Source organism: Aureobasidium namibiae (assembly GCF_000721765.1).
Source record: "Aureobasidium namibiae CBS 147.97 unplaced genomic scaffold scaffold_1, whole genome shotgun sequence".
Taxonomy (NCBI): domain Eukaryota; kingdom Fungi; phylum Ascomycota; class Dothideomycetes; order Dothideales; family Saccotheciaceae; genus Aureobasidium; species Aureobasidium namibiae.
Genome location: NW_013581208.1, coordinates 1,861,025 through 1,882,415, shown reverse-complemented (window position 1 = coordinate 1,882,415; position 21,391 = coordinate 1,861,025). Strand labels below are relative to the sequence as shown.

Here is a 21,391-nt window from a genome sequence, read left to right as displayed (position 1 = left end):
ATACACGTGTCGTATCAGGCCGTGACTCTCACGAAAAGTCTTTAGTTGCCTCTTGCTGCATCCTCCTCCTTGTTCTTGGGGACACTGATGATCTTGGGTACGGTGACCGAGTTGAGGTTGCGGAAAGCCTGTAATGAACACGGTCAGTAAAAGCCGTACAAAACAACTTGGACAGTGGAGCTGCATCGAACGATGCCTTCTCACCAGCCACGCTCGTGTCCACCAAACAAAACTCCACAGGTAGAACACCCACGCCCACGTATAATACGCCCACCACAGAGGATTCAGTAACTGGACATGACTTACGTTTGCGATGGCACCCTCAGGGAGCTTGCCGTTCCACTTGTCCTGGACCTTTGTGATCTTGCCGCCCTCGTGGAAGATGTTCACGACCGACGAGATGGTCTGCTCCATACCAATACCCTTGACCTTGTAGCGAGTCTTCATGTTCAGGCTGATGGGGTTGCCTGATGATGTGACCTCGTGCTCCAGTCTCTCAATCTCACTGAATGCTGACTGAAGACCGTACTGTGGAGAAGAGGGGTGTTAGCAAGTGAACACAAGATCTAAAGTAGTTTGTACACACCCATTGTGCCTCGTACTGCTTGCGACCCTCAGCAATGGTGATGGGGTCCTCAAAAACACCCTCATCCTTCCACAACTGAAGCTTCTCAAGACTGGGACGACCGGCGAAGAGATCAAGAACGCTTCCGACCAGGGTCTTCTGCTGCTCCTCTAGAGTAACTCCAGGAGCAGTCTTGATGTTGGTGTTTTCAATGTTGAGTCCGGAGGACATGGCTGCGGTTTGTGTCTGGTTCAAAGGTTGAGTTCTTGCGAATTGTAGGGTTGCAGGTCTGCTGAGGATGTTGGCAGTTTGTTGAATGTAGCGAGGAGTAAAAGGACGCATTTGGGGTGTGTGGTTTTGAAGAAGATGGAAAGTAGTGACAAGACAGCTTGATGATGTGCTCAATTGTTTGGATCCTTCGGTCGACAGCTGCGTGCATGAACGATGTGGTCACAGTGACTACATTTTACCTTGATGTCATGCATGCGGGGATCGATGGCGGAGATGGAGCTTGGACCATCCATGTCTCGGTTGCATTCGTTTTCTCAGGCGCTTCGCTCGAAGGAAAACCTGCATTCTGAGACCGTGTTGATTTGATACCATAAAAGATCGCAGAGAAGAAGAACTCCTGGTCATCCCAGATGACCATATCAAACCAGATGATAACATATGAACTAACCCAAATGACCAAACATTACCCCCAGATCCCCTTTTTCCATCTACAGGTATACGAAATGACAAGACAGAATTTAAAGCCCACTGTCAATTTGGGGGTAAGCCATGCTCTTAGAGTAGCTTCTCCAAGCATCACACTGTGAGTTGAAAGTGGTCTGGTCAGGCATAGCAATCGAGTTCTTTGCCTCGATGAATTGAACACCCAGGCCTTCGGAAATGTGCCATGCAATGTGGCAATGCATGAGCCAGACTCCAGGGTTGTTTGCCGGGAAGGCGATCAGCAGCCAACCGAGACCGGGAAGGATGGAAGTGTCGCGACGAGGGGGGTTGGCAAAGTTGAGGTTTGCGGTGCTGGAGTCGAAGACGCCGGCGCCTGAGCCAAGGACGAAGAAGTCGTGACTAGAGTTGAAATCAGCATTGGTCATAAGAGGATATGCGTAGGATGTGAGGACTTACCCGTGCAAGTGGATGGGGTGAGGGAGAGGAGGGTTCTGTTGGCCCATCTGGATGAGCCAATAAGTCCAGGTACCCTCGTTGGGAATCTCAATGACGGCATAGGGGTCGGGGTAGCTGGTGTTGCCCTCGAACACGTATTGCAGGGTAGGCTTGTCCCAGTTGACCATCATAGCAGTAGTGTCCAAGTGCCAGAGGGCGAAGTTCTGACCGTTTGTGGTGAGGCCGGGAGCAACCCCAGTGCTGAGGGTCTGGACTTGAGCGGCGTATTGGCTCTGGTCAACGGCCTGATTCCAGTAAGGAACAGTGTTGAGCTCAGTGCAGCCGTTGGTAGGAGGGGCCTCGTTGCTGTCGGTAGGCTCGGCGGCGGTAACTCCAGAGTATGTGAATAGAGCACGACCGTGGTTGTTGTTACCACTGAAACAATCGGTAGCGGCCTCAGCACGGAAGAAGTAGTTGCCAGGAGTCTGGTTGGCGGTGAAGATGACATCGTATCTCTGGCCAACGGCGAGCAGGAGCCAACCTTGTCCGGTCAAAGGCTGGGTGGGAATAAAATCAGCGGCGATGACGGTAAAGTTGTGGCCGTCAAGCTTGACACGAATGGCGTTGTCCACCGAGGTGTTGATCAATCGCAGGCGATGTTTCTTGCCCTTGGTAAGAGTCATCTTGGCGTAGGATCCAGCGCCTGCCTTGTTCTTTCCAAGGCCGTTAACGAGAATGTTGTCACCGTTCGGTGGCGGGGCGTTGTTCTGGAGGTTGGCAAGAGTGATTTCGTTGACGTTGTTTGCAAGGCCATAGTACCAATCGCTGACAGGGAAAGTACCAAGATCAATATCGTAGTTGGATGTGGCGGGACCGTTGATGACAATTGTGCCAGTGACACCCATACCGTACTGGGATGAGTAATGACTGTGGTACCATGAAGTACCGAATTGAGTAGCAAGGAATGTGTACTGTCTGGTCTGGCCGGGGGGGATAGGGCACTCGGTAAGACCACCAACACCATCAGCACCGACGCTGTTGAGTTGTCTGATACCGTGCCAATGGAAACTGCTGCCATTGTTCAGGAGGGAGTTCTTGACGTTGACAACAATTTTGTCTCCCCAATTGGCAGTGATGACTGGCCCGGGTAACTGGCCGTTGATGAGGTAGCACTCAATGGCTCCGTTGCCGTCTGGATTACATGTTGTGTTCGTGATCTCAAGGTTGTAAGTAACAGTCTGTCCTGTGGTGGGATGCTTCTGGTCAAAGTCTGTCTTGACGCTGTAACCACTGCTCCAGCAAGCACGGGAGTTTGGACCGTTGGTGCAAGCGGCATCAGCCACTAATGACGTGGATGAGGATGATGAGGTTGCCTTGCTAGCAGAAGAAGCCACAGAAGAAACGGATGTGGTTGAGGCTTTACTGGCCGAAGATGATGAGGTTGCACGGCGGACCATCTTCCCCATCTGATCAGCTCCCCATAAGTAGCGGCCCTCAGGTACTGCATCGGCCCATGAGACCGAAGCAAATGCCAAGAGGCAGATTCCAGTGAGCTTCTGGAAATGCATGATTGAAAATCAGAGCCAAGTTAACCAGTCGATACCCTGGAGGACTTGTCTGGAAATAGAAAGGTATGAGAACGATTGAGGTAGTTTGAGAAGTTTCAATGAGTGATGAGTGGATAGTTCGGGTTTATCAGTTGGTTCGAGCCTCGTATATATATTGGCCTCAGCCAACACACCCACTCATTGATCTCCGCATGGAGCTGGACGAGCCAACCCACAATGCTCTAGACCAAGCTTGATCATGACGAGACTAGCAGAAGTGAATATTGCATATCAGCTCGCTCTCCACATTGGCAGTGACCACGCAGAGGTCATCCGGTGAGCAGGATCGTGAGCTATACTGGACATCCCGGTGGCGCTATGTCGATTCCCGGTGATCCTAGGCGGCTGAAGCAAGGACCAAAGAGGATTGCAAGTCTCGGGAAATCTGACTTTGCTGGCGATGGTGATGTTCGGACAGGGCAAAGGACGGCATGGAAGCGAAGTGGTCTCGTTCCCTGAACGAACTTGGCATGCGACATTCTCTCCGAAAGCCTCACTGCTGTCATGTACCTTTGCATGCAGCAACATAAGTTGCAGGGGCGATCTCTATTCAGGCCTCACAGTAAAGCCCAAAGCGGCGACACATGAGGTGTGGTAAGACGAGAGTCGATTTGGCCAATGGGAAAATTCCCAGCAAGGGCCGATCTGACGCGCGGGAAGGCGCCTGGCTGAATCTAAGCTTTGACTTGGTCCATCTATAGTAAGCACGTACTCGTGTACATATAAGTTGCATACCACCCGCGTCGGACTCGGCTTTGGGGGAGGCGTCGCTTCCCACATCACCGTGACTCGACGCCGATACCGTGATCTGCTAAATCTGTTCAGTGCGCTTGAAGCTGCTGCTTGGTGATTGCTTGCATTGGCCTGAAGAGAGTGCATCTATGAAGACGCATTTTGCGCATCAGAAATTAGTAGCGTAGGAGAGAATGCTACAGCTTCTGGTTCTTTAAAGATAGCGAGGCGAGCAACCTATGTCATGCAGTTACATGAGCATATACTCAAATAACCTGCCTTGGTGACCACTGCATTGCTCATCGGATGGTACCTACTGTAAATAGATTCCGCACACCAGTACAGTACCTGTCAGCACCATGTCTTCAATGTCTAGGGCATCAATAGCTCGTACAGTCTGACACGGAAGACGCTCCCTTGCCTTGTCTGGCCTCCTCTGCTCGGGCGATGTTTTGATCCTTTGCAATGTTCAGCTCCATAGTCAAGGAAGAATCGACACGATCGTGGCATGTTTGCGACCCGAGGTGGATTTAGTGACCCAAGCTCACATGCGGGGGATCCACTTGGCATCGTGCATGGCCTTAGACAACGACACACTGTGAATAAGTCTGCCGTCCTTGAGCAAAACACACCATGCACACCGGGCGAACTCAGGTTGTGGATATCGTTCTACATGGCAAGGCCTAGCGAGCAGCTCGTTGCTGTATGTCCTCAGGGCTGAAAGAGGTTTTTGCCGAAAGATGCCGCACATGTGTGGCTTTCTCGCGGCTTAGCCTTGCCTGCATCAGGATCGGGTCTTAACGTCGACTCAGATACGATCGGGTACGGCATCCGGAGATTTTATCATCAAGAGGCACACTCACACTTTCTGCTTGTTCGTTGCACTATGCGCAGATCTTGCTCAATTCTGCTCAAGACGATCTCAATCTCATCTCTAGGATGTGCTTGTAGCTGGCCGTCCCTATAAACAACCCTCGCCATGGGTTTGTTTGACACAGATCTTTCGCCTTTCCATCTCTCGAAACGCAGTGTTTACGATAGAGCATCCTTCAGATTCAAATCCTGAGGCATTCGTAGCAAAGAAGTCTAATTCTGGCTCCCCCCAAATCCGACATTATGATGTAGGTTTGTTCGCTCGATCGGTTCAGTCGCCCACGAAGACTCGCAATGCAGCCAAAAGTGCAGCACTGTGCTATCCATGCGATTTTGTCTGTTAGAGCCGCAACGCGAGAAAGGTCCGTGTTACCCGCTGCTCTCAGGTCTCGATTTACCCAAGGTCCGGAGTCCCCGCATGAAGTCCGGCTTCTACACACGTCAAACCACCGTTTGTTGTCCCGAGCCCTACTATGCACCAATATTGACTGCCAGCAAACATCGATTTGGTCGCCTAGCCAAACGCTGTCATGTCATCGAACATACTCCTGACATGCGAAAACCCTGAAGATCGCTTCACCGCATAGAAAGTGTCACTTCACGTTCCAGAAATGGATCTTGGCTCTTGTGGTCGCTCCATCGGACTAGAAAACATATGCCAGCTCGGACGTCAGGGCTCGCGTGTGTTTACCTATCCGTACTCGTTACGCAAGGCTCTCGTCTTCCGGGAAAGCCTCTCTACCATAAATGGATATCGTTCGGATGCCGCTTTCCAATAGACACGCGTAACCTACCAAGGCCCATGGCATTGTTCTCGTCCAGCCGAGTCAAGGACAGCGGGATCGATTCCTGGTTTCCATTCCTCGGGATTCAGACTGCATCCGGTCTATGCGGCGTATTCAGCCCACTTCCAGACCAATATGGGTCTCGTCTATATCGCACTTAGCGAGCCGCGCTCGGGTCTTCCTGCTTGGCCCATATCAGGATCCAAGAGTGTTGGTCCGAACGCATCTGTTATACCTTTACCCAAAGTGGTCAAGAACGATAGCGTGATACGGAGAGCCTCTCGGGGTTCCTGGTTAGCACTCCACAAGCTAGCAGGGCGAGTGAATTCTTACATGCTCTGTTGGCACGGCGAGTCCGTCCCAGTCGGACGTTCCAGAGGATGCAGCTTTAGATTAATAGATGGTCTGCCCCCGACCTAGGTCCTCCATCAAACCATCTGACCCTCGTTTATCTCATACCTTCTCGTGTCATACAAGACTAAGTTATGTCCACCTTCAGACTCAGTGGCTTCTTGGCTACTGCTCTCTTGAGCACTCGGTCCATCGCACAGACTTGTTTGTCATACGGTGTTGACTTCCAAACCAACGGAGACTACTTCCAAAACATCAGCTCAACAGATCCGTTCACCTTCGCCTCGCTCTTCGAAGGATGTAGTAGCGATGTTGCCAACAACATTCTCGTCGATCCCAATGGAGATGAATACCAATGCACTGATACTCCTCTCCAACCCGATGATATCATTCAACTCTCGACATGTCCTATGGACAAGGATCAACTCTGGACTGGTGACTGGTCTGTCTTGGTCATCTCGAACAATGGAGATGCGGATCCCATTGCCTACGAGCGTGATTTCTACCTTAGTGTTGGTATCCCGTCCACCACAACCTACACACCTACGGTGACCATCACTTCAACAACCACACCTCTGGTCATCGTGACGGAGACATCGACTATCGTTTCGATCACCACGCTACAGGCCTCGACCACCACAGTTGCATCTGTAACCAAGGTAAGCTTATATGATCAGTATCGTGTGGTGTAAGTCATGACTAATACGTATCAAAGTCTCCTACTGTGACCATCACACCAGCTGTCTCCACAGTTGTCGTGACAAAGACTGCAACACTCAGGAAGACGGCCGTCACAGCCATCCCTGTTCTAACCACCAAGACCAAAACTGCCTCTTGCTCCATGCCCCCATCCCAAAGATGGCCCGACCCAATTTGCACCATCACACCTACTCTGGTCACCGCCGCTGCCCTGTCAACCGACGCAGTCTCAGCCACGGGCAGTGCATCCTCCACCTCTGCCACCTCTTCTTCTGCTCCCGCTCAGAAGGTCCGCCGCGGCCTCTTCGACCGCGCCGTTCCTCTCGACCGCGCCGCCAGACTCGCCGAGCGCAAGTCCAGAAGAGAGCAAAGACAAGCAAACACCAAGTTGCACAGACGTGCCCCAGACTCGGCCACCACCACCATGACTGAGACCGACACTTCCCTCTACATTACCTCAACTGCCACGTCCACCGATGTTGCCACCACCATCACCTCCACCACCGTCGCAACTTCCACTTCGACTTCTACTCCTCCTGTCGTTACCGTCAAGAGCGGCAAGACCACATTGGCTGTTGTGACTACCACGCTCAAGCAATCTACTACTACCAAGACTGTCATGACTGTTCTGACCACTACCGTCAAGACAGTGACTTCTTCGCCCAAGGTCACTATTTCGGTTACCAGCACTAATTCGCAGTCTGCTATCGCCTGCACAGCCAAGGGTGGCAGAATGACTTAGACGGGCAGTTCTCATCGTGTTTAGAATTGAGTTTTTGTGTTTTACCAGTGGATTTGAATTTGTCTCATGTCTTGTAGCAAAGGCCCTGGGGTTTCCTGCGTTGAGGTGTTGGTCTTTGGGCGGACTGGCAGGCTAAAGATCTCTTCGATGACCTTTTTTTCTAGAAGAAAGAACGCAAATGTATCTTCCTCTTTCTTTTTTTTTTGCACGGTTCGAAGATATCAGATTCCTCACTACAAATCGATGGTATTCCAAGACACGACGTCCAAAAGCGACTTCAAACATGTATTCCCCGCCCCTGCCAATGCCTGCCACAACCTCTCCCTCCCGAAACCAACAGCCGATACAGCGATACAAGCAGTGTCGTGAAACTTCCAACTTTCAACCAGGGAGCGCTCTTACCCTTCTTCCAGTCTTACTGCTTACACCCCCCTACCCCTCTCACCATCGCCTTTTACCCCTCTTCAAGCTTTCGTCAGCACTTGAACCTTCTTGCATCAAATGTAGTTGGGCGAATACAAAACGTACACGCAGCTGAACGAACCAAGCGGCTCCTTCGGACATTTTACTGGGGAGCAGAAGAGTATGTAGACAAGTAGATAAGTATCTACGTACAACTGCACAGTGCACTTTGTCAGCCCTTGTTGAAAGTCTGTTTTGTTTTGGGCTTTGGGAAGAGGAGCCGCAGATCGGGTCTTCCGAGACATTGGTATTTGATTCGGAGCGTCGGCAGCTGGGAAGTGAGCTCGATAATGGTACTGATCAATTTCTCGTAAGCAGGCACAAGGAGAACGAAAAGGCAGATGCGAAGCAAAGAAGCGGCATTTCATATCTGGGAAACCCGCAGATGGGGCATTTCACCATGGTGATCCATGAAACTCGTATCATTGAGGTAAAGCAACAAAACTCCGATGCCCAATGCCCTGGAGAAAATAGGTAGGTATCGAAGGTGGAAAAAGAGAAGCAAAAAAAGAAAAAAGCAAGAGAGAAAAAGAAGGCGCTATTCCTGCCAATACTCCTTCCCATGCTCTTGACCGTACAAGCTTGGTTTAATGGTTACGCTGGAGCTGCTTTGCCTGTTGAACAAAAGGTCAGTACAGTGTTTGCTGTCATGAAAAATCAGAGTGCGAACTCACCTTCATCATCTCAATTCTGGCCTTCAGGTTTTGTGTCACCTCGGCAGCACGTCTCCAACTCTCGACACCGCCAGTTGCACCCTCACCGCCCTGCGGCCTCGACATTGACGATCTCTGGATACCAGAATCTGAGCCCAGGCCTGCTCCATAGGCTTGCTCCATGTTGCTACCAGGTCTGCTGCCACTGCCACTGCGTTGCAGGCCAGACACCGCGGGACTAGCACGGCCGCTGCTCGAGTGGTCCAGTGACGGCGCATTCGAACTTCTGAAGCCGCTCACAGGACTTGTGATGCGTTCCAGACCGGCTGCTGCGTCCATGTGTTCCTTTGTCTCGCCACTGGGCTCTCGTGATTGAGAAGATGAGTATGACATGCCTGCGCCCGGGCGTCCGAACTGAGGTCGAGGTGGACCCATACCGCCCATGGGCGTATCGTAGTGTCTCATGCCGTTGGCACCATTGCTCTCAGAGTAGCTGCTGTTGTGCATCTGAGTGTCTTGGTTGTGATCACGTTCAACACGTCCCAGGCGAGCCACTTCACGCTTCAGTCTATCGACTTCGCGAGCGAGACCGGCTGCACGTTCCTCGGCAGCTTCAGCATCGCTTCGCGCGCGAACTAGCTGTGTCTCCTTGGCTTTGATACCCAACACATCCCGAGTGTGGTCTTCAATGAGCTGTGCGTTCTGGTTTTGGAGTTCGTGAATCTGACTGTTGAGCCTCATCTTGTCCGTTCGCAATTCACTATTCTGGGAACGAAGATATTCGGCTTCTGAGCGCAGATCTGAGAGTTCTGATCTTTCTGCCAAACTCAACACTGAAGGAGCTGCTTGGGGAGGTGGAGCGTACTCTTGAGGGGGTTCATTTGTGCTCTGATTGAATGAGTTGGTCGGCTTGCCCAGCGGTCTGGCGGCTAGACTACGGGGTGCTGCGAGTCCTGAGCGTGGTGCAGGAGCTGGTGTCGGCGGGTCGTCCAACATCTCTACATCCTCAGAAGGCACTCTTCTGGGAGAAGCAGCTGGCGGAGCCATACCAGGCTTCTTCATTCTTGATCCTGGTGCTGCAAGTCCCGACTTGAGCCCTGGTCTGCTAGTTGGGCGTGCAGCTAAGGGTGCAGCTGCTGGAGGTTCTTCCGGTGTGGCAGGTCTGACAGGTGCGGGTGCAGCCTTCTTCACGCCCGGCGCAGGACGTCTTCCGGGGACAACCTTCTTGACAGGAGCTGCGGCAGGCTTTGGGGGAGGAGCAGCCTTGGGCTTCCACTTGACCTTTACTTCTGCATTGTCACAGTACTCCTTGATCTTGTTCTTTTTGATATCGTCGATACCGTCCAGGTGAGGAAGCATGTTGCGGTCAGTCATAATCTTCCATAGCGTTCCCAAGATTTCAGCGGCTGCTTCTCTGGGTGGCGCTTGGGAGTCTGCCAGCAGAGCTTTGGCAGCATCAGACATGGTCTTGAGCTCAGCGGGTGGGGGTACCTCCCTGAGGTTCTTCAAACAGCGTACAAGCACACGAGCAGACTCGAGCTTGACTTGAGGAGTCTTGTGCTTGAAAGCTTCTAGCATCTCTTCGAGATTGTCAGTCAGACCAGTGGCAGAGACGACGGCGTCGCAAGCGGCAGCAAGAGCGTCAGTGACGGTTTGCTTCTTCTCCTTGAGACGCTCAAGCATGGGCGACATGATGGTGGAACGGTATCTCGAGAAACTCTTTTTCAGACCCTTTGCGAGCACTTCGACACAATTTGCAGCGGCAATAACACAAGCAACATTAGCATCCTTCATACTCTTTGCAAGTCCACGCATGATGTCGTCGAATGGACCCTCTTGGATGGCGGGTTGATTGGCAGCGGTGAAGAGCTCTTCAAGAGCCTCCTTACGGTCCTTCCATTTTGACGAGTTGAGACGGTCGCTGAAGTCTGCCGGCACCTTCGAAATGACATCGACCACCTCGAATTCGGGTTCCAGGTCAATCGCGCCGTCATCTTCATCGTCCTCGGCTTGTTCGGCGGGGTCGTCGCCTGCCTCCTCTGCGGCCTCTTGTGCAGCTTGTTGAGATCTAAGCAGTCTCTCTTGGGTCGGCTTGTCGTCTTTGACCTTGTCGAATAATTTATCTAGATCCGTCTGTTGGACGGGCTTGAGCTCACCCCAAAAAAGGGGCTTCATGGCTTCCTTCAGCCATCGGTAGAGTTCGACTGTGAGGTTTTGTGCCTCGGCGCGTACGTTCTTGTCTGCATGGCCGTACACCTTCGGTAGGAGTTTGATGATAGGCTTGGGCTCGACTGTCTTGCAACCGTAGGCGTGGTAGATGGCGGTGAGAGACTGCAGGGCAGCGACAATGACCTTTGGTGTTTTTGCGGCGAGGAGGGGGATGAGCTCTTCGATGACGGGGTCGGCTACGTCAAGTTCGATGTAGAGAAGGAGAGCCTCGATGGCGGCGGCTTTGGCGGCGGGACGACCTGTAACGCCCTTCTCGACAATGGGCTGGATAGTCGATGTGCGGGTGCTGTAGAGTGTATGTTAGCTTGGTTGGCAAGACAGAATGGCGTTGAAGAGGAGAGTGACGCACCGAGTACAGCCAGGCTTGCCAGCAATTTCGAGGAAGGCATTGAGCGCATTCAGGCCTTCGGCCTGTGCAGCAACGTTGGAGTCGGCGACAGCACCCTTCCATATGTTGGAGTCTGCAGTAAAGTCCTTGACGAGGGGGTCGCTCGGTTGCGCGGTCTTGAATTCTTTTGTGGCAGCTTCATAGCCTTCCTTGCGGACTTTCCAGTTCTTGTGTACGAAGCGGTCGGCCAGAGGTAGCTTGCTGAAATCTTCTTGCTCTTCGGCCATGTTGGCGGGTTGTCCGAGTGTTTAGGCGCAATGGGTAGTGGGGATAGAGAAACAATGGCTGCGAGCCGGGTGCGGAATGTGATGGCCGACGGGCGAGCAGCGACGGCAGACAGAGAGGCGCTGCGTCTTGTTGATCAGGTTTTGAATTTGGGCGAGCGTGGTGGTCTCGTCATGGGATTGTTGCAATGCTAGAAGAATATCGCTTTCTCAGGCCCGACCAAAACAAACACAACAGCCTGCCAAAGCCCAGAGCCAAATTCCGTCTGACGGCATCGGGCACCATGCGACAACAGCAAAGAGACTCGACCAATTCGCTGTCCACCTAACGACATAGCTGCACCTTCCCTATTGTCTCATTTTCTCGTCCAAGTCGCACTCGAAACTCGCACCTTCCCCTTTTCCTAAACGATTCAAGCGCTCACCGCCGCTTGTTCTGGCAACAGCTCCCCCCCACCTCCGTCACTGCTGCCAACCACTTCGATTATTGAAAGAAGTTGTTATGCGCAACCACTACAATGTCCAATCTTTTGACTCAGCGACAAGCTGAAGAGCTGTGCGTGTCCCAAGACCGCACCAAATGCTGTTGGCTGATGTGCTGATAGCCACAAGTCCTTGATCGCCTACCTCACTGCCGCCGGCTTGACAAACACGGCCGCGTCCCTCCGCGAAGAACTAAACATCGGCGACGAATTCGATGATGCTACGCGAAGGAAATATGAGGGTTTGCTGGAGAAGAAGTGGACCAGCGTAGTCCGCTTGCAAAAGAAGGTGAGCAATCACGCCAGTCGAACGCGACTTGCTGGACCAAAGCCCTGACGCTTCACCAGATAATGGACCTCGAATCACGCAACACAACCCTACAAACAGAACTCGATACTGCCACTCCTACTTCACTGTCGCGTCGCAACCACGATCCCGCCACCTGGCTACCACGATCCCCAGCCCGCCACACCCTTCAATCCCACCGTCAATCCGTCACATGTGTCGCCTTTCATCCCGTCTTCTCCTCTCTGGCCTCGGGTTCTGAAGATGCTACAATCAAGATTTGGGACTGGGAGCTGGGTGAACTCGAACGCACAATTAAAGGTCACACAAAAGGTGTCCTCGATATCGACTATGGTGGTCCGCGCGGAGGCACGCTTTTGGCCAGCTGTAGTTCCGATCTGACCATCAAGCTTTGGGACCCTAGCGACGAATACAAAAATATTCGCACTCTACCAGGCCACGACCATAGTGTATCGGCGGTGCGCTTCATCCCTTCGGGTGCGGCTGGTGCCCCATCGAGTGGAAACCTCTTGGCCAGTGCTAGTAGAGACAAGACCATCAGGATCTGGGACGTCACGACTGGGTACTGCGTCAAGACCATTCGTGGTCACGCTGATTGGGTGCGCGATGTCGCTCCCAGTTTCGATGGCCGCTGGCTCCTCTCGGTCGGAAACGACCAGACCGCTCGCTTGTGGGACACCCAATCTGGCGATGCAAAGGTCACCTTTGTCGGCCACGAGCACGTAATCGAATGTTGTACATTTGCTCCAGCAGCAGCATATTCTCATTTGGCATCGATGGCAGGCCTCAAGAAAGCTCCTCCATCAACCAGCTCCGCAGAGTTTGTCGCTACCGCTGGTCGCGACAAACTCATCAAGTTGTGGGACGCTCGAGGAACCTTGATCAAAACACTTGTCGGGCACGATAACTGGGTGCGAGCTCTGCTGTTCCATCCAGGAGGCAAATATCTCCTCAGTTGCGCGGACGACAAAACGATACGCTGCTGGGATTTGTCGCAAGAAGGTAAATGTGTCAAAACTATTGATGACGCCCATGGTCACTTCGTCAGCAGTATGCGCTGGGCGCCAGGTGTGATCAAGGATGCTGCAGCTGCCAACAACGATGCTGCTACCAACGGATCCAAAACGGGTGATGAAGCGGCCAAAGTCAGCATCCGCTGTGTCATTGCAACAGGCAGTGTCGATCTGAACGTCCGAGTCTTTGCATCATAGTCTACGTCCCAAGTCCCTATTCTCATGCATCATTGGGATGGAGTATTCGGCGCACGGAGAAGGGAATTTCTTAAAGGTGCTTTCACTGTAGATGGATTATTCCCCTGTGTCTCTTTCAGCATGAATCATGGCGTATCTCTTGCTTGTCTAACATCATCATCTTCTTCATCATCCTTCCTCTTCGTTCATACTCCTGTTACTAGGGAAGGCTGGCGTTCAATTTTCCTCCTGTCCTCACGTTCCTGAAGTCAAAGCAACCTGAATTATAGATGTTTATCACCGTTTTGTCCTTTCTATCGCTTCTCTACTCTCTCCAAAACACTTTTTATTCATCAAAGATGCATATTAGAGTTTACGAAAAAAAACCACTGGAACCTTTTTTTGCTTTTTTCCTTCATGTCTTCATATCATAGAGACAGGGTTGTGCTCCTGACATCAATTACATGCTTTGTCATCGACCTTGCTCGACCACCATGGTTAAATCGGCATATCTTATCTCCTCGCGACAATTCTATACATTAAATGCATGTTATCAATGGTCGTTCCGATTGTTTGGTCGAGTCGTGGCCCAGCATTGTACAAATTCAGCTTTGAGGAATTGCTTCCTCAGGAATACACCTAGTAATGTACCGTTTCACGCTTGTCTCTCTTGCGTAGTCGAAGTGACAGCGATAAACGAGCTCTCCGTGTCTTAGTGATATGTTCTCTCCCAAGTTCTCAGCTCTCTCAAGGTCAATACTAATTATGTGTATAGACTAGAGATCAACGTAATGGAAGGTGAAATGCACGTCGAGCGAGCTTTCATCCGAACCCCGAACGAAGGTCGAAATCGAAGGCCATCGTCAGAGCGCGGCTGAAAATAGTGAGATGACGCTACTCTTGACCCGCCTTCGCTGGGCATCCCTTAGATACGAAGTCGTGTAGCTTGTTGAATTATTGCATCTCTCCGTCCGAATCTTCAGTCTTATCTGTCTCATTCAACGTACTCCTATCGCGTGTTATTGTCGAGGCACCTCTAGCATCTTTTGAACGTCCAATTGCTGTTCCGCCTTGTACAAAGTACCCTTCGATCGATAAAAGCTTCCAAACACATATCCAAAGATGGCATCGCAGGTATCGAGTGATCCCAAGTGACCAAGGACAGCAGTATCTGACAGTCAAAGACTTCGAGTAAAGCTCCCTCCCTCTCAGCTGGCTCTGAGGCCACCACCGACCCCGCCCCCACTGGCCCTATCAAGACTCCTTTGACCGTCGCTCTGCCCGAATGCAAGCCCACTCCTCCTGCTGCTTTGACTGCCGACCAAGAGTCCAAGTACGCTTCAGTGCTTTCGACTGTCTCCACATGGACCACAATCCCGAGCAACACACTCAAGGATGCCACGAACGAGCCCATCACGGAAAACGAGCGCATGTGGTTGACCCGCGAGTGTCTCCTCCGTTACCTTCGCGCTACTAAGTGGGACGTCCCCAGCGCCCTCAAGCGTCTGCAAGGAACTCTGTCCTGGAGACGCGAATATGGTGCTGACACCTTCACCGCCGACTACATTTCTCCCGAGAACGAGACAGGTAAGCAGGTAATCATGGGCTACGACATCAATGCTCGTCCCTGTCTATACCTCAACCCTGGCAAGCAAAACACAAAGAATAGCGACCGCCAGATCCACCACTTGGCTTTCATGCTGGATAGAGTCATCGACATGATGGGTCCTGGACAAGAGACGACTGCCCTTCTCATCAACTTCAAGGGTGCTACCAGCGGCAGCACGCCCAGTGTCGGCCAGGCCAGACAGGTTCTGAACATCCTACAAAATCACAACCCAGAGAGGCTTGGCAGAGCTCTGATCTCGCAGTGTAAGCAAAGCCGCATGGTTCTATGTACAAACGCTGACACTAGATAGTGCCTTGGTACGTCAGCACCTTCTTCAAGCTCATCTCGCCCTTCATCGACCCCGTCACCAAGGAGAAGATGAAGTTCAACGAGGATCTCAAGAAATACGTTCCTACCAAACAGCTATGGAAAGACTACGGTGGCGAGCTCAACTTCGACTACGACCACAAGGCCTACTGGCCAGCTTTGAACAAGGAGTGCGACAGACGTCGGGAAGCATACAAGCAGCGCTGGGTCGAAGCTGGCAAGCAAGTCGGTGAATACGAGGAGTACCTCCGTGGCGGCCAGCAGAAGCCTCTCCGTGACATCTCAAGCAATGCAGGAAGCGCCACCGAGGAGACTCCTGACATTGCTAGCCTGAAAGTTTAAGACCGCGACACAGAAGTCTGGCTTTGCTGGCAGAGCCTCGTCAAGAGTACGGTTAGAGCAGCATATGGGCAGGCGTTATATTCGATCTCTGGATTCATCATTTCCTCGAAAGATTCATGAAAAGTACCTCTTAGAGCGCGTCACAGAAACATAGAAGTGTAAAAGGTTCCGCGGCATGTTCTTCCAAAAAGCACGCTAGAAATCACACCATTGCCATCCTTTCTCAGGCGACCAGTTCCTGTTGAATTATCTCGCTGACAGAAATCAATCACACAGGTGGTTGGCAGCGTCTCACTTCTATACTGCAGATCCTATCAAACAGTCTGATGGTTGGCATATAAGCCCCTATAACGAGGCAAATAGGGTTCGGTTGACCGCTCTGGGGCATTCTGCGGGATGCTGTTCTTCAGCCCCACCTGAAAGATGCGGACAAGCAGAAAGCCAAAGATGCGCAACAAGAAGAAGACCAAGCAAACCGATCTGTCACTCGGAGTCTGATTAGCAGCCTCACCGTATATTGGCAAATAAGACGGCAATTGAACCAAGGTAACTCTAAACCAACTATCAGCAAAGCGATGACGCGAAGCGAATGAAAAGTTGATTGTGTTGATTATGTGCCAAGGGGACATTTGCGTGTGAGGCGCCTGTTGTGGGGTTCAACTGGAGAGCGAGAGCCAACCGTCGTCATCTACCGTTTTTCGCCGCAAGTCTGGTATTTTCCTGAGCTTCCCCTTTGACTTCAATTCGCAAGCAAACGGCTGTCACACTCGCTATAGCTTGTATCGGAATTGCGACGAGAGAACAACAGATCCGCGGCCTGAAAATTGGGCTCGCAAACTTATCCGGATGACCGCAATCACGTCCTGAACTCTGATTCCTTACTAACGTGCTCGCTTGGCTTCATACTCGCCAAGGTCGGCAAGAGTCAGCGACAAGACTTTGGTTCTTGGTCAACACATCCTTGGATCTTGCTTCTTCGGTCTTTTGATACCTCGCCTTCTTGTTGTCCCTACGACTCCCTTCGTCTTTACGGCGACATACACACTCACCGACCCCCCCGATACACATCACCATAGCCTTTGGGAGCGGCGACTGGGCGCACCCGACGACCGCATGCAACTGACAACTACTCTGGCTCCCCCCGACCCCGACAACCACGATACGAGACCCTAATACACCCATCGTTTCGTTATCCCTAACTATCCTTCACACATCCAGCCACCATGGCTTGGGAACACTTGAGCGTCGACAAACCGCACTTGGTCTACATCATCCTTGGCGGTTTCACCAGTCTGTTCATGTTATGTTCGTCACTCATCAAAGAAAAACTATACATCGGCGAGGCCACCGTCGCCACCATCTGTGGTATCATCTTTGGTCCGCATGCCGCCAATCTCATCGATCCTACAACATGGGGAAACGAGGATAGAATCACCCTCGAGTTCGCCCGTATCGTCCTTGTTGTCCAATGTTTCGCTGTAGGAGTCGAACTGCCAAAGTTTTACATGGAGCGCCACTGGAGATCCGTTACCCTTCTCCTTATTCCCGTCATGACATTCGGATGGCTCATCTCCAGTCTGTTCATCTGGGCTCTGATCCCCCCACTCAACTGGCTGGACAGTCTCTGTGTTGCCGCTTGTATCACTGCTACTGATCCCGTCCTTGCTTCCTCGGTTGTTGGTAAAGGAAAGTTCGCCCAGAGAGTCCCCAAGCATTTGAGAGATCTGCTCTCTGCCGAATCCGGCTGTAACGATGGTATGGCTTTCCCATTCATCTACCTGGCCATCTACATCATTCGCTACCACCACCATCCCAACGAGGTTGCTCTCGAATGGTTCTGCGTGTCGATTCTGTACGAGTGTGTTTTCGGCGCCATCTATGGTGTCGTTGTCGGATACATTGCCCGCCATGCTGTCAGATTTGCCCACGAACGCAACTTGATTGATCGTGAATCTTTCCTGGTCTTCTACTTTGTCCTGGCTTTGTTCTGTGCTGGCTCCGGCTCTATCTTGGGTATGGACGACCTGCTTGTCGGATTCGCCTGTGGAGTCGGCTTCAGCAACGACGGTTGGTTCACAGAGAAAACAGAGGAGTCCCACGTCTCTAACGTTATTGATTTGCTTATCAACTTGGCTTTTTTCGTCTACTTTGGCACAATCATTCCCTGGGCTCAGTTCGACTCTTCGGTCATTGGTCTAAGTGCTTGGAGACTGGTCGTTCTTGCAATCCTGGTTTTGCTGTTCCGTCGCATACCTATCATGCTTGCACTGAAACCAATCATCCCGGATATCAAGACTTGGAGAGAGGCGCTTTTCGCTGGGCACTTCGGTCCTATCGGCGTAGGTGCAATCTTTGTTGCCATCCTGGCTAGAGCCGAGCTGGAAACCGAGACCACGACACCGCTTGGCGAGCTACCTGAAGCTGGATTTGAACATCTTAATATCATCGAACTCATCTGGCCCATCACAACGTTCCTGGTCATTACTTCGATTCTTGTTCACGGATCCTCGATTGCTGTCTTTACTCTCGGAAAACACATCAACACTCTCACTCTGACAATGTCATACACTCAGGCCAATGATTCCTCGTGGATGGACAGACTTCCTCGTATCCAGTCGCGTTCCAAGACTTCCATGTCTCAACAAAGAACTGATGATACGGACGAGACTCTCGAAGAGAAGGGCGAATATGGCGCTTTCCCTCCCAACTTCCTTCGTCGTCAACGCGAGGATGATACTCCTGCTCGCCCTCTGAGTCGACGCCGCTCGCGCAAGTCTCAATACGGCGCTGGTGGTCCTATCAGTCAGTCGGCTATCAGACCTCAACGCACCGACAGCGAAAAGCTTGAGGAGTCTACTTCTCGTAGCGAGTCTGATGCTTCACCAAATGCTGGAAAGGACAAACCACCATTGGGACGTGCCAAGCGCGACGATGATGAACCTGATGAGCCCGGTGAGCCCGAGGGCGAGGTGTACGAGGAAGGTGGCGAGACCGTCTATGAAGACGAAGAAGGCAATGTTCTCGCTGTCAGGAAGACTCACCCAGAGGACAACGATCAACAACGAGAAGAACGCGAACGAGAAGAACTCAAGAAGTTGATGAGCGATGAAAATATCCATCACGGTATCGCCCGTAGAAAGGACGGCCACACTGAAGGCGAAGAAGGCAACGTGATGCACGAGTTCAAGAAGGCTGGCGAGGAAGGACTGAATGCTGTTGAACATCCCCAGAAGGAGTGGCGCAAGAAGATGGCTCATCTCGGAGGTCTTCGTAAGAAGGAGGATCACGGTGACAAGCCCACAGCTAAGAAGCCTGCTACCAAGCGCGGTCCTGCTCGTGCTTACCAATTCGGCAACACCATCATTGTGGAGGACGAAGATGGCGAGGTCATCAAGAAGTACAACATTGACGAACCGCCGAAGAAATCGAAGCAGCCAAAGGAGGGAGAAACTGGCGCATCTGGTGAGGGTGGTGGTCTCGCAGGACCTACCAGACGAGGTCTTACTCGCATGGGAACCGCGCTGAGTATCACTGGTCGCAAGGCCAACAACGAGACGGAGCAATCGAATGCCAGGGAAGAGAAGAGGAGACAGAAGGCCGAGCGAGAAGCCGAGGACGATGAGCGTCTGCGTTTCACCGTTGGTGCTGGCGGTCAGAGGATGAGCAAAGCAGAGTTTGTCAGACAGATCTCAAGTCTCAACGCCAAGCAACGTGCTTCTGTCGTGGAGGAGAGTGATCTTCCCGAAGCCATCAAGAGGGAGGCAAGAGAGGCTGCAAAGAAGGGTAACGACGATGCGACCCCATCTCGCCTGCAGTCGATGCCCGATAACAGACCTGTCAACATGGGCCGCGCGGAGTCGACGAAGCTCACAGGCGAATCGCCTGCAGAGACTGGTAATTCTGGTCTGACCGACAACGCCAAGGTCAAGAGAATGCCAAGTTCTACAGACGCTCCCTCTGGACCCGAAGGCCTGACTTTGGTCGACTCGAACGATGAAGTCGTGCCTTTCCACGATGTAACCGGTGATCTTCGTCGATCAAGCGGAGCTGGCGAGACACCAGCCGAGAAACGACGCAGAGAAGCACGCGAGCGCGCCGAGCAATCACGCCAGGATACCATCGAGGAGGACAGTGAAGACGACGGCACCGAGAGAGTTCCACCCCCTCGTCCCCATCAGGACACCCGCTACGCTTCTGATGTCGAGTCCGAGACAGCCGCCGAGCGTCGCCGCAGAGAAGGCGCACTTGCAAGAGGCACAGAGAATAACCCAGAGGCCGACTACTTTAACCGCCCGCGTGATGTTCGCGTCGCCAGTGGCAGCGCACGTCCTCGCAAATCCCGCATCGACTCTGATACCGATGGTGAGACTGCTGCAGAGCGAAGACGCAGAGAAGGTGCCCTGGGGCTCACGCAGGAAGACGAAAGCGACAGCGAGGACGAAGATGATGCGCCACGCCAACCACCGACCAACATCAGATTTGCCGAGCCGCAGAAACCTCAGCAAGCTGCTACATCTTCTTCGGGCACGACCAGTCGTTTACGCTGGGGTAAGAATAGGAAAGGATGATGGATGAGATGAAGGAGGGGGAAGCGTGTGGATTTGCATCAAAATACAGGTATATCGCATATATGGTGTGTGTGGAGAGCGGTTTCTCTTTCTTCATGAGGAGGTCTGTACATATTCTACCTTTTCCCTTTTCATGTTAAGAGTGGTTTTGTGTTTCGATTCTATGCTTTTTAAGTCAGCGAGGTGTACAGGGCTTTTCCTTTTGCATGTGTTCTTTTTATAGACAGAAACATCTTGTTCTAGTCATGTCGTTCTTTCTTCATACACGACTTGTCTTTCCACGTTCCATATCTATTCGTGCATCAGTCCTGACTTTCAGGTACCTTTACCTCACAATATGACTACCATTCTTGACACCAGATGTTTTTTTATTTCCCAGGCCGAACCAAAACATATTTGCGATGTTGCGATGAACAAAAAACAAGATGCAAAAACGTACAGCAGCAGGGATTCCCACGTGGTCACCCACCGTAGTACTAATCTGCCGTTCAACTGCTTATGTATGGCAGAGCGGACGGGATGCCCAGTTTTCAGCTGACTGTGGCCGTACGTGGTTGGAGTTGATGTTATAAACAATAAGTAAGTGGTGGCAATCAAGCTATCTCGACACGAATATGGCAGCTACTGGTTGTCGTCGAAGTGACCTGAGCTGCCATGAGGAGAATGGTCAAGTTAACCGAGACGACTCTAGCTATCATCCTTTGAGTGGCAGAAGAAGCGGGAGACAATATTTCGAAAAATTCTTGCTGCTTGTGGCATGATATCGAAGCGGATGCGAAGATCGCGAGATTAAGTTTCGGTGTCGAAAGAAGTAATTCTTGCGATGTTGAAGCGCATTGGACTCGTTTCCCCTGACAGAGCAATAGAAGAAGTTTTCATAGCGTCCATGCTAAGCATGTGATAGTAGAGCGTATACGGAAATGTGAGGCGAAGTGACCGTGTGTAGAGAGGCTGAGAGCAGCAAGGGAGGCTAGGAGGTGTTTTGAAGGGGGCTCTTGCGGGACTTGGCAATCACATGCAAGCTTTCACGTGGGAATGATGATGGAATGGCGGCGGGAGAATCGTATGACAGCGACCAACCAATGGCCGCAGGTCGTCGTCGTTTCTAAAAGTCTTGCCCATAGCCTCGGGCTATTCTCTTCCCTG

At 51.9% G+C, this 21,391-nt stretch overlaps 8 protein-coding genes across 8 annotated transcripts; 5 read left to right on the top strand and 3 right to left on the bottom strand.

Moving 5' to 3' along the window:
• Positions 1-41: 41 nt before the first annotated feature.
• Positions 42-796, bottom strand: M436DRAFT_59987 (uncharacterized protein; the record flags this gene model as incomplete). Its single annotated transcript, XM_013576678.1, has 3 exons — positions 42-128; positions 307-528; positions 587-796. 3 exons carry the CDS (start codon positions 794-796, stop codon positions 42-44), a joined length of 519 nt encoding a protein of 172 aa, XP_013432132.1.
• A 518-nt stretch (positions 797-1,314) lies between these two features.
• Positions 1,315-3,069, bottom strand: M436DRAFT_29547 (putative multicopper oxidase, type 1; the record flags this gene model as incomplete). Its single annotated transcript, XM_013576078.2, has 2 exons — positions 1,315-1,639; positions 1,697-3,069. Coding segments are annotated over 2 exons (1,698 nt in total), but the record flags the coding sequence as incomplete, so codon positions are not given.
• A 3,100-nt stretch (positions 3,070-6,169) lies between these two features.
• On the top strand, positions 6,170-6,580 carry M436DRAFT_21814 (uncharacterized protein; the record flags this gene model as incomplete). The annotated part of the gene is made up of 1 exon (XM_013576067.1): positions 6,170-6,580. A coding segment is annotated over one exon (411 nt), but the record flags the coding sequence as incomplete, so codon positions are not given.
• Positions 6,581-7,747: 1,167 nt separating this feature from the next.
• Positions 7,748-8,404, top strand: M436DRAFT_59984 (uncharacterized protein; the record flags this gene model as incomplete). Its single annotated transcript, XM_013576677.1, has 3 exons — positions 7,748-7,967; positions 7,999-8,051; positions 8,090-8,404. 3 exons carry the CDS (start codon positions 7,748-7,750, stop codon positions 8,402-8,404), a joined length of 588 nt encoding a protein of 195 aa, XP_013432131.1.
• Positions 8,405-8,513: 109 nt separating this feature from the next.
• On the bottom strand, positions 8,514-11,423 carry M436DRAFT_77899 (ARM repeat-containing protein; the record flags this gene model as incomplete). Its single annotated transcript, XM_013576983.1, has 3 exons — positions 8,514-8,540; positions 8,601-11,094; positions 11,158-11,423. The coding sequence occupies 3 exons, from the start codon at positions 11,421-11,423 to the stop codon at positions 8,514-8,516; spliced, it is 2,787 nt and encodes a 928-aa protein (XP_013432437.1).
• Positions 11,424-11,938: 515 nt separating this feature from the next.
• Positions 11,939-13,420, top strand: M436DRAFT_36413 (nuclear distribution protein PAC1; the record flags this gene model as incomplete). Its single annotated transcript, XM_013576390.1, has 3 exons — positions 11,939-11,976; positions 12,026-12,191; positions 12,251-13,420. 3 exons carry the CDS (start codon positions 11,939-11,941, stop codon positions 13,418-13,420), a joined length of 1,374 nt encoding a protein of 457 aa, XP_013431844.1.
• Positions 13,421-14,190: 770 nt separating this feature from the next.
• M436DRAFT_69181 (CRAL/TRIO domain-containing protein) lies at positions 14,191-15,677 on the top strand (the record flags this gene model as incomplete). The annotated part of the gene is made up of 4 exons (XM_013576818.1): positions 14,191-14,242; positions 14,552-14,566; positions 14,597-15,271; positions 15,319-15,677. The coding sequence occupies 4 exons, from the start codon at positions 14,191-14,193 to the stop codon at positions 15,675-15,677; spliced, it is 1,101 nt and encodes a 366-aa protein (XP_013432272.1).
• A 1,223-nt stretch (positions 15,678-16,900) lies between these two features.
• Positions 16,901-20,245, top strand: M436DRAFT_36292 (Na+/H+ antiporter; the record flags this gene model as incomplete). Its single annotated transcript, XM_013576363.1, has 1 exon — positions 16,901-20,245. The coding sequence occupies one exon, from the start codon at positions 16,901-16,903 to the stop codon at positions 20,243-20,245; it is 3,345 nt and encodes a 1,114-aa protein (XP_013431817.1).
• Positions 20,246-21,391: the final 1,146 nt, after the last annotated feature.